Genomic DNA, 11,796 nt, shown 5'->3' on the forward strand with positions numbered 1-11,796 from the left:
AGTTACTGCTATTAATCAATAATCAGTACTAGTAGTCAATATACTCAATAGGGCATGAAATAAGCAGTAATTAGTAATTACTATAGTTGCTACGAATAGATTATAGAATTGATAAAGTCGAATAAACACAAAAAACCAAAAATATCACAAAAAAATCTCATGAAAAAATTTGCCAGATTTTCTTTTCCCCCATAAATTCTGATTTACCTAATTCAAGATTCCAAAAATTACATCTGTATTGCCACAAATGGCCAAGAATTACAACAAGGCTTCTACACATTATACTCAACCTTTTCAACTTCCACCTTTTTTCTTTTTCTAAGCGACGAGAGAAACTATGTGTAGATGAGCAAAAATTGAAACAAATATTCACTCCTATAATCCAGCCAAATTCATAAATTTCTTGATCTCATCATACAAAACCAAAACAGCTGCAGCGCCTGTGCTCCTAAAAATATTCGACATCGCGCCGCGATAGAACGAGGCAAAACCCTCGACCCTGTATATCGTCCGCCAGCAGTCGAACGTCGTCGCGTACATCGGCCGCTCCGTGCCGGACTGCATCATCATCCGCCTCCGCACCGTGTCGAGCGGGTATGACAGCATCCCGGCCGCCGTTGTCACAGCCTGGGCGGTGGCCCAGCGCTTCCACAGCACGACATCCGAGCCGGACCCCTCCGCCATCATCTCCTTCAAGGTGTCGAACCCGCCAAAGTAGAGGCCCCGGTGGACGACCATTCCCTGTAGGGAGGCCGGGAGGCCCTTGTAGACGCCTCGGACCCCGTCTTTCTTATATATAGTGCTCAGGAAATGGCCGATGCCTCTGAACTGGCGCGTCTCCGTTCTCCCGAGATCAGCAGCGAGGCGCGTGTGGGCTATGTCAAGCGGGTAGATGATGATCAGCGTCGTGCAGCCCGCTGCAGATCCGGCGAGGAAGTTGGCAGACGGCCCGGAGAGAAGACTGCCTTCCCGTGAGTTCTCACGCAGGACGTTCCTGTACAGATCCTATCACAAGATCGAGTCAGCAACAAAGCAACGTGACAGAAATTATCAAAATAGAAACAGATGTAATTTAGCATATGGCATATGCACAGCTAATTCTAATGGTTATCGGGCTTTGAAAGATCTAATACAGAGTAAAGGTTCGTCACAGTCGTAAAAAGCAGAACATATTGATCATAGCAACTTCATAAAAACACCTATTCCATTTCTATAACGGCCAACGAGAAAGGCAACTACTCTTTCTTTGACATATATCTTAAAGTATAGCTCGAAAATGAAGTCTATGTCAATAAGATAGGATTTGAGCATTAATACAAGAACAATCGTTTCGACTGACTCTAATATCAGCTCGTATTTCTGGCATTTTTCAAGTACATTTACAGCCTCATTTTTAGCGACCATTGAGTAAAGTTGAAGTATCAAAGTCGTGTAAAGAGCTTTATGCAACGAGATATGAAATTCGACATACTTGGTAATCAAGATTTAGCATAAAGTTGCACAATCTTTTTACCGGAGATTCCATCATAACGTTTTTCAGATTCCTTTGCCTCAATCCAACAAACAATGAGAAACAAATACTTTTAGCTGAAATCAATCTATTAGCTATGCAGTAGACATGTTTATTTTCGGATTTTGCAATTGCTACCGATAATCTGCTTCTAATCGAATCAATTTCCACAGCCAATAGTAGAGCACCTCTAGTAGGTTGCATCAGACCAAGCCCAACTTACAAAAAGCTTTATAAACACGGAACCAATTATACAATTTATGGTGCGACGGAACATGATAGGAGAAACGCAGGCAATAACAATATTGATTAGTGTAAACCAACTAAAAGTTTTGAACCTGAAATCACATGGCATGATGAAACGAGACAATCTTATAGCGAATGAACATCATTAATGACCTCAGTAATCATACTAAGAGATGCACCTAACATTATGTTAACTTTCTAAAACCCTCCACTTCACGATCATGCTAAAATGACCACCTAACGTTCGCCTTTCCACATACACTAATCAGATTAGGACGGAGAACTGCTCCTGATACACATAAGGAAGTCGTTATCAGCCATCTACGGGGAGCAACCTCAATTCACTACTCTCTCTCTCTCTCTCGTTAAAGTCCCGTCTAAGGATATATCTCTTACACACAATGCTCAGATGGGGAACGGGAAAAGGAAATTAATTTATTCCAACGAAAGTATATAGAACACTCGACCCACCCTGTAAATATGTCGATGAGCTCGTGAAAACAGACCTAAACTAAGCAGCACAGCCAGTCATTTCAGATTCACAATTCAGATTCCAACCCAATTCATTAGTTCTCTTACCCTTACACAGATTACCATCATTGCTATTTGGCAGTTAAATACAAGAACATTCCATCACCATGATCTCAATACCACAACCACAAAAAAAATTCCCTTCATCAATACCTCATAAAAAATTATTGATTCCAGTTTCCACACAACACAACCATTTCACACCAATTCTTGAAACTAATCAAAAACAAATTAGAAACACACACACACACACACACACAAATGAAAACTTTGTAAAATATTACCTTGAGAGAGAAATTGAGGGCAACAGAGGGGTAGTATCTGATCACACTGCTTCCATTCCCTCTCCACAGCGACAAAACCCCTTCTTCTCTCATCGTGCGCGCAATGCAATCAACCATCCCTCTAAACCTCCGGTGGCGGCCGCCAGCCAAGATCGCCGCGTTGCTCTCCTGCGTCTGCAGCAGCAGCTTCGCCCTCTCTATGGGGGCCACAATCGTGTGCACCACGCCCCCCATCAGCGCCCCCGCCGTCAGATCCCTGTGGAAACTGCTCAGCGCACCGCCGTCGCCCTTCTCCTCCCCTGCCTCGCCGTCCTCCGCCGCCATTAACTAGAAAAGATTCGAAATTTCCCACCTTTTCTCGAAAGGGGGGTGATTACAATCTGGAATTTGTGATGCTTTGCTTCCAGGAATCGATTCTGCGCTATTGCGTTCGAATTTGGGGAAAATCAAGCTAGCTCGCGAAATGGGCTTGCCCGATTCTGTTGCAACTTGCAAGACTTTTTTTTTTTTTCGGGAAACGATTTCAAAAAAAATGGTGGCTTTTTTCTCCCCTTCGGCCTTTTCTTTTGGTTTTCCTTTTCTATATATCCATTTATGGCAGCAACAACTTTTTTTCACCCAATCTTCTTGATTTTTCCTTATCGCAAGATTTCTTACATTGGCAACGGAATTTGGAGTAGGCGGCGCTTTGGTTGTTGACAATCTTGTAAAATTAAACAATTATATATAGGGATTTTTAGTCAAGAGTATATTTTTTTATCAATAAATGCACAACCTTTTAATGATTTATACTGAAACGCATCGTTTAATCTTTTTTTTTTTTTTTTTTTTGATCAATAACGCATCGTTTAATCTATCGGAATGGCGTGTGTCGGCGAGCCACATCAGCGTCACGTCGATTCCGATTTGAGGGTAAAAAAAATTGTGGGAAAATTGAACAAATATCAAAATATTTGATAAAAAAAATAAAATGTTTAAAGATCGTGGAAAAAATGAATTTCGGACAAAGTTCATGATATTATATACAATTACCCTTTAAAGTTCGATCCGAATTAGATTTTCGATCACACTTAATCTTACATAAAAGCTATAAATTTATCAATTTTGTTGAATATTTTAACTCTAGCTTGTAGATTGAAAGGAAATTTTTACTTTTGGATTGTCACGTAATTAATTTCAGCTTCCACTTATAACTAAGTGTGGCTGAAATTCTAATTTAGAATCAATTTCAAATAATGAAAAGAAATTATGTACTTTTTATTAAAAAAAATAATTTTAGTTAAAAATCAAAAAAAATGAGTATACTTGATGCATTTATAAACAATTAACCCATTATTTAACGATATAAACTAGAGAAATATTATGCTACATGCTTCATATAAGCATCATTCGTGAGCATCACTCTCACTTAGTTCACGTCGACATTTTTTTTGTTTATACATTTATTACAATTATAACACCTCAAAAATGGTTGTTGACGTCATTAATAATTTTTCAAACATTAAAATCAAAATAAATATATAAAAAATGCTAACATGAACCAGGGCAAATCGATACTGTTAATCACATAAAGTATCTGACATATCATTACTTTATAAACCATTTCTCTTCGATTCGATGTAGTTCTCGTGATTATATATTCATAACAAATTTAATGTCATAGATTATTTTTGTGATAAAATTATTACAGGAATTTTAGTTGATTACCAAATTTTGATGAGAGGTTATTTAAAGTGTAGTGAATAAAATCATAGAGATATTATAATTTGGAGGGATTTGGGTTGAGAAAAACTTATTGCTTCTCTCAATTTTTATATAAGAGAATTTAACAATTAAATATTTTTTTTACTAAAATACTCTTATAAATGTTTGTGAAAATGATAGAGTGGCAATAATAAAGATAAAATAGAACAATTATATATAAAATATAATTTCTAAAGAAAATTAGATACTAGTATAATTTTTTAACGGGGTTATGGCAAAAAAATGCACGAATTTTGAAAAAAATTGTATAATTTTTACCTGAACTTTCAACTAAGCCAAAAAATACACGAATTTATATTTTTATTTCAATTTTCACATGAGTTTGACTTTCAGCAAAATTATATTAGAGCTTAGCTGGCAGTCAGAAGTTCACTTGATGTTGGTCTAACTTCGGATGATGATTAATATTTAGAAGCTCGGATGTCTAAGAAGATAAAAATTAATATAGTATTTGATTTAGTTTCGACTGGTCAATCAAGCTAATTTTGTTGAAAGTCAAACTTAGGTGAAAATTACAACAAAAATATAAATTCATGTATTTTTTAATTTAATTGAAAATTTATGTGAAAATTACAATTGTTTAAAAAATTCGTGTATTTTTTTGGCCATAATCTCTTTTTTAATTAGCGTAAAAGCTGAAAAGGAATTATTTCATAGTACGATAAGCGTACGAGAGGACAAATTAAAGTCTGTAAGTAAAATGAATCAAATTCCAAATGCTTTTCGAGATTCTATTGTAGCAAGTTGGAACAAAAATGATAGCCGCATATATTTGAAATTCTTTTTCAAAGAATAGTTAACTTTTGTCAGTTTATTACTGTAGCTCTGAAAATAATCAATGGATGTAATAAAAAAACATGACTTGAGATGATGCGACGATTAGATGATATTCTCTAATAAATTTACGACGAATTTAATAAAAATCTGAGACGTAACACAATATCTCAACTGATTGATGACTTTCTCCGCGTGTGAAATTGCGTGATTTGAGCTCTCGTCATGCTCCAAGCTACGAGGCTCGAAATCGCGATGCTCTTCGCGCCATTGTTGAACGCGTAGATGTGAGAGTTATTGAAAATGGCAAGCTTAGGATAAACCCTAGCAGTGATGCAGCTCTTACCTCTCCCACCAAAGCTCTCTACTATGGAATGGTCTACCTGCACAAACAAGCATATTTTCATTTCAAAAAATCTACTCGTCACGTGCATATTGATGATGTCAGAAATACGATACTAAAACACGAAATTGGATGCATCCGAACATTGAATTAGTAAGGAGAAATCTTCTACTCCAAGATTGTAGTTTATGTTTCTTAAATTCACACATTAATGTTTATAGAATGATGATATCACAACGAAACATCGACATTAAAACACAAGGAGAGATCAGAGTTGCCAAATCTAGCCCGGCCCAGTCCAAACAATAGGCGGGTGAGCTGGACTATGTATTTTTAGGCCTGATGAAATGAATTAGCCCGACAGGCTCAGATCGGACGGCTCGGCCCACAATTCAAGCATTCGGCTTGTGGGCTTAGCCTGGACCGAAAAATGAAAATGGACCCAATATGACTCAAACCTAAGCCCAAAAATGAAAATGGGCCCAATATTCTCTAGGAGAACAACACATTAATCTAAAAAAACACCAAAACTAACAATGCAGTTAGCTTCTCATCAAGAAGGCATTATCATCTGCAGTTTATGGAAATTATTTCAAATCCAAGATTGAAATGAAATGATTCTCAGACAACAACACATACATACCAGAGTTCTAAGGGAGATTTCTTGATCAGGATCCACGTCAAGAAACGACCCGAAAATCGCCTCTTTCACCGGAGTCTGCAGCGAGGACCTGTTGAAACATTGTGGATCAAAGAAACATCAAAACTTTTTTACAGTTGATGAACAGAAAACTCAGATATCATACCTGCTCTGATCACTGCACATGAGCACAACACGCTTCTCGTTTCGCCTAAAAATCCGGAAAAACACAGCAGTTTGTTCTGTCAAGTCCTCCGAGGCCAAGACCAACAACCCGAATGGCCCAAACACTCCCTCAACTGATGCATTCTTCTGCCTGCAGAGCTGCTGTGAATCGAGCAATCCTTCATCGATCAGCTCAGCGCCCTCCAGATTTGGAACACGAAACGAGACTTCAACATCAGCCTACATTGAGGTATAGGATGAAGCAGAATCAGACAGCAAAAAATGTGACTCATATCATAAACAGAGGAAAAAAAAATAAAAAAAATCACATACCTGTGAAGCTGTGATTCCTCCAATTTTCATCACACTCCCACTCTCAATCTCTTTATTCTCTAATGCAACTTTTTCGCCACGAAGATCTTCAACTTCTTCAATAGGCCATTGTATCAACTGTTTCTTGCCTTCATCAAGTAAAACACTTCTTGGAAATGACTGCAGAGAGAGAGAGACAACACACTCTTAAGAGAGAGATAGATGGCATTTCAAGTTTCATTACATGTAAAAAGAAACCATTTACCATCATGCCATTCCACCCTCTCTTAACACCACCATCATCACCATCACCCTCAGTCACCCACCCCCACACCACCCTCCGTTTCTTGGCATCATCGTGGAACGTCTTTGAAGCGTAGAACACACCATAATCGTACCTCAGCCGCACCACATCATCCATGAAATCACTCCCAACAACACCAAATTCATCCGTCTCAGCATCATACCTCCCCACCACGTAGTAGTCGTGATCATTGAAACTTGCCTTCAACACGTGAATAAAATCATCCACACCATAGAAATCAGGACACTCCCACATCCCTGTCCTACTCGACTCGTGGAGGGGCCTACCAGTCCTCTCCCAGCTCACAAAATCACGGCTCTTATACAGGAGCGCGGCTCCATGGCCTTCCACCTCGCTCCCGACGAGCACACGCCACGAGCCATCCGGCCCCTGCCATGCCGTGGTGGGATCCCTGAAGAAGCCCGGATCAATGCCTTCGACAGGAAGCATCAAAGGGTTGTGTGGCGATTTCACCCATTCTGTCAAAAAGGGATCAGACAGATCCTTAGGCATTGCAAGGTTTTGAACTTGATGGCCTAGAAAGTCGGAGCCCGTGTAGAGAATGAGAGGCTTCCCTTCCCCTGCAAGAAGTGTGGCTGAGCCAGACCAGCAGCCATTGACGTCGTAGTTCTCAGTTGGATTGAGGGCGGGCTCGAGATGGATCCAGTCAACGAGGTTGTAAGAAACCGAATGCGCCCATGAAATGTTTCCCCACACGGCAGCATATGGGTTGTACTGATAGAACAAGTGGTAGACTCCATTGTAGTACATAGGTCCTGTTGTATAGCAAGTGAAACACGAGATGCAACACGAACATTAGCCATGAAGAGCTAACATCATAAATGAGTAAGTAACTGTCGAAATGAGGCCTCTATGTTTACGGAGTTTGACGAATCTGCACAAGTGATGATACCTAAGAATAAAGACAACATATTACAAGTAGCAAGTGAAACACAAGATGCAACACGAACCTTAGCCAGAGAGAGCTTAACATAAAAAGAAATAAGTTGTCTAAGTTAGGCCTCTATGTTCATTTGAGAGTTTGATGATCACTATGAATTCAGACCATATATATATTCGGAGTAGCAAGTGAAACACAAGATGCAACACGAACCTTATCCAAAGAGAGCTTAACATAAAAAGACATAGGGGAAGGCTAAAATAAGAACGCTTCTTAAAATATATATAGGGGAAGGCTAAAATAAGAACGCTTCTTAAAATATAAATTAGGAACCATTTTCAGCCCTTAGATCATCAAGATCTACGGTTGATTCATCACCTTGTTGGATAAATTCATGGTCCTGAGTTCGAATCCCAAAGGTAGCAAAAAATTATTTTTCGCAGTTCATGCCTTTATACAGTTTATTCATGCATGTTATGCATAAAATTCATACATTTTTGCCGGTTCGCAATTCTTAAAATAAGAGTGGTTTATTGAATAACCGCTCCCTATATATATATATATATATATTATGAAATTTATAACCCACTAAATTTATTCCAAAGTCTGCTAAACAATAACAAGAAGAATTCCCTCAAAAAAAAAAAAAACATGAAGAATTTATCAAACAACAAATTCTTGTTATGAACAAGTTCTCTAACACTATATATAATATATGGATCTCTAATGATGTCCCAAGTAAAATATGAATCAACTGTATTGTCCGAGTCTCCGAGACCTAAACAAAGCTTCAAGTTAAACACAATAAATATTCTAACAAATACGCATCTTTTGGGAAAATATGCGCGTTCGAGAGAGATAAACAAAAACACGAGCAAAATATACGTACTGTTGTTGGAGAGGCTCTCGGTCGTCGGAGGATTCCGGCTGAGGATGGAAGAGATGCATTCTTTGGCAGTCTTAAAATTGTTGAGATGCGTCTTCGGCAGTCTTTAATTTCTTGCTCAATATTTTTGTACTTCTATTTTATGTTCTCATTGGTGGTATTTATATAGATAATATTTACAATAGATGATAGATAGGATTTGAGTTGGAGAACAATTAGAACTTTAGATGATAGATAGGATTTGAGTTGGAGTAGAATTAGAACTTTAATTAATGAATATTTATATTTAGAGTTTAGTTAGTACATAACGTATGATAATATTTATTCTTTTATTAGGATGAAGATTTTGATATATATAAATATATACAAATAGGGTTGCGCTAAAATAAAACTCAAACTTAGCCTATAAAGTAAGAACAATTCTAGGCCATTAGATTTTGAATTTTGGACGGACAGATCTTGTTAAAATCATATAATCTAATTAACGCCAGATTAGCTTATAGGGTACATAAGTAATTTCAGAATTTTAATAATGATATCTATACTTCTATATCTATACTATTAGAAGAAGAGTGAATGGCAATCTAAGGGACAACTTGTGGATTGCCTATTTTACCCCTAAAATATAAAATTGTTAGTATAGATTAATAATTAAATAATTATCACCCTCACGATTTTTCAATTAATTTTGACTTCTTTCTTTAAAAAAAAAGAGAGAATGACATTGAGCGAATTAAGGGATATAATATAATTATCTTATCACCCTCACGATTTTTCAATTGATTTTGACTTCTTTCTTTTTTTTCTTTTTTAAAGAGAATGACATTGAGTAAATTAAGGGAGATAATAGAATTATCTATGGAAGAAGTTCACTCTAATTCCGTATATATAAATCTTTACCTTATGTAGGAGTACTAACTAAACTAAACTAAACTCTAAATATAAATATAAATTAATTAAAGTTATAATTCTTCTCCAACTCAATCCATTATCTCCTCATCAAGTTTATGATCCTCACTCTCATCGCCAAACCCTAACCCATAGTTTCTCTTAAATTGATTTTCCAAAGCCGATCGTCTATCGCACTAATCTAATCAAACCGCGCTGCGCCGTCCGATACAATCTACACCAGCGCTGTGCTTTTCCGCCGCCGCTCTTAGTCTTTTTCCGGTTGCCGCCTCCCCTCTTCGAAGGCCGTTTGAGGTTAGTTTTGATTCTCGCTTCGTCTGGTATATGAATTGGATGTGTTTATATTTATTTTGATTAGAATTATCGTTCTCATTATGTCGTGTGTCTTCAGCATCGAGCATATATTCACTTTTTAGAATGCAGTTCTTGGAGCCCAATCCTTTCCCGTTGTTAAGATGATTAATGATGCATCGTATTCTTCGAATTAACAATGGAAATTTACTGTCATTAAAGCTGCATTTACGTCATGTTAATTGTTATCCTATTTACTTCATAAAAATCGATGAGAACTTGAACATATACACAAATATGATTAGAGAATGGACTTTTTCCTTTTCTGTTTGAGAAGGATATAAGGAGCTCGAAATTACTACTCCAAGAGACTTTTCTTCTTTTACTTTAATTTCTCCATCACTTTAATTCAAAAATTACTAATTACATATACAGCAACTCTAATTTTTTTTTTTTTTGGGTGGCGGAAAACTTTTCTTCTTTCTACTCCCTTGAGGTCACAAACGATTAGCATCATTTATAATTTAATTAGTAGAATTTTAATGGTCTCAGTGATGAGTTTGGCCGGAATAGTTTGCGGGCCAGTTATCATAATATATTCTTCTTTCTTAAATAAGTGAAGATAATCCATAAAATTTAAACTACAATTTTGTTATCTATAGAAGGGAGATTTAGTAGATAGGTTGTTCATCACAAAGGAAAAATTCTATAGCTTATTATTGTTGTTTCCTTTCTCGATGGCTAAGGCTACCACCGCAAATCACTTGACACTTACATTGCTCATATTCGGGTTTTAATGCTTGCTGTTTAATTTGTCGAAACTTCAGTTGCTTCATACCGGGCACTATGTCATGGTTCACTACATTATTTTGGCCTTTCTTGGTTGAGAATGTGTTCTGTTGCAGGTGTAATTAAACAAGATATTCTGTTTTTTTATATATGTATGAGAATATGGTTGTGTTGTTTATCTCTTTTGCTGAAGCATCCCGCTTGGTTCTCATGAGATCGTTTGTTGCTCTATATTTGTTGTTGAATCTGCCTATGGTGTCATGTTTTGAGTTTGAATAGTCGACTTAGAACTTTTTCTTTTGGCCTTTTACTTGCTTAGGTTGGATCTAGGCAATACATCGTCTTCCCTGGATGCTTTATCTACACACAGAGGCTTAAAGGCGCAAGTGTAAACGACAAGGTAAGTCTTACCTCCTTTGGCATCTCCAATGCTTAGTCCTATAATGCAATAGCTTTAAATTATTTATTGTTGTCGCATTACTGAATAAATATTTATTTGCAGGATTTTGAAATTTATATACTAATTATGAGCATGGAAGTTACATTGCGCAAAACAAGCTTTTATATATATATATATATATATATATATATATATATATATATATTGGGTTCAATTCAACAAAAAAGGGTCCCTTAGATAGAGAATAGAGAAGGAATCCATGCCTTTCATTTCGTCTAATCCAATAGTTCTGATTTAAGAACCGATCTCAATTGTATTATTTCGCAGAGTCTCTATTTATTTGCTTTAGGAGAGTTGAGGATACAAATGTCAATTTCATTGATTCATAATTTTGGCAAATTCATCAAATCCCGAAAATCTCTCACCTATTTTCTACATAATGATCATCATCTATTTCGAACCTATTTTTGTTACATTCCCGTTCATTGAAAACATTCGTTTTTTTTTTTTACCATAAACGATCCCGATCTTGTTCGGCGCCGGCGTGGAGATGGATCTCCAGGCTGATAAAGGTTTGTCTTTTAAGAATTCAATTGTATTGGTATATTGCAATGTTTTCAATTTGTACTTATTCAAATCGTTCTTTACGATTTAATTAGTTCTAAACATTTAGTTGCAGTGGTTGTTAAAAAATGTCGTATATCAGCTTGTTTAATATATTTATTCTTCACGAATAGCAAATGATTT

At 36.6% G+C, this 11,796-nt stretch overlaps 2 protein-coding genes across 2 annotated transcripts; both read right to left on the minus strand.

Annotated features, from left to right (window-relative positions):
* Positions 1-160: 160 nt before the first annotated feature.
* On the minus strand, positions 161-3,274 carry LOC130994915 (probable ADP,ATP carrier protein At5g56450). Its single transcript, XM_057920053.1, has 2 exons — positions 2,572-3,274; positions 161-1,005 (listed from the first exon to the last, which is right to left on the minus strand). The coding sequence occupies exons 1-2, from the start codon at positions 2,893-2,895 to the stop codon at positions 376-378; spliced, it is 954 nt and encodes a 317-aa protein (XP_057776036.1). The 5' UTR covers positions 2,896-3,274; the 3' UTR covers positions 161-375.
* A 1,805-nt stretch (positions 3,275-5,079) lies between these two features.
* Positions 5,080-8,002, minus strand: LOC130994859 (beta-fructofuranosidase, insoluble isoenzyme CWINV1-like). The gene is made up of 5 exons (XM_057919966.1): positions 6,835-8,002; positions 6,591-6,749; positions 6,259-6,497; positions 6,096-6,183; positions 5,080-5,492 (listed from the first exon to the last, which is right to left on the minus strand). The coding sequence occupies exons 1-5, from the start codon at positions 7,642-7,644 to the stop codon at positions 5,280-5,282; spliced, it is 1,509 nt and encodes a 502-aa protein (XP_057775949.1). The 5' UTR covers positions 7,645-8,002; the 3' UTR covers positions 5,080-5,279.
* Positions 8,003-11,796: the final 3,794 nt, after the last annotated feature.

Source organism: Salvia miltiorrhiza, chromosome 7 (assembly GCF_028751815.1).
Source record: "Salvia miltiorrhiza cultivar Shanhuang (shh) chromosome 7, IMPLAD_Smil_shh, whole genome shotgun sequence".
In the NCBI taxonomy this organism is placed as follows: domain Eukaryota; kingdom Viridiplantae; phylum Streptophyta; class Magnoliopsida; order Lamiales; family Lamiaceae; genus Salvia; species Salvia miltiorrhiza.

What these genes read in the sequence shown, in the direction of transcription:
- LOC130994859 (XM_057919966.1), bottom strand. Translation starts at nt 7,644, where the DNA reads ATGTACTACAATGGAGTCTACCACTTGTTCTATCAGTACAACCCATAT. An exon ending in ATGTGCAGTGATCAGAGCAG is followed by an intron (nt 6,184 to 6,258) that starts GTATGATATCTG and finishes ATGTTTCAACAG; the next exon opens with GTCCTCGCTGCAGACTCCGG. An exon ending in AAATCTCCCTTAGAACTCTG is followed by an intron (nt 5,493 to 6,095) that starts GTATGTATGTGT and finishes TTGTTTGTGCAG; the next exon opens with GTAGACCATTCCATAGTAGA.
- LOC130994915 (XM_057920053.1), bottom strand. Translation starts at nt 2,895, where the DNA reads ATGGCGGCGGAGGACGGCGAGGCAGGGGAGGAGAAGGGCGACGGCGGT. An exon ending in CCCTCAATTTCTCTCTCAAG is followed by an intron (nt 1,006 to 2,571) that starts GTAATATTTTAC and finishes ATCTTGTGATAG; the next exon opens with GATCTGTACAGGAACGTCCT.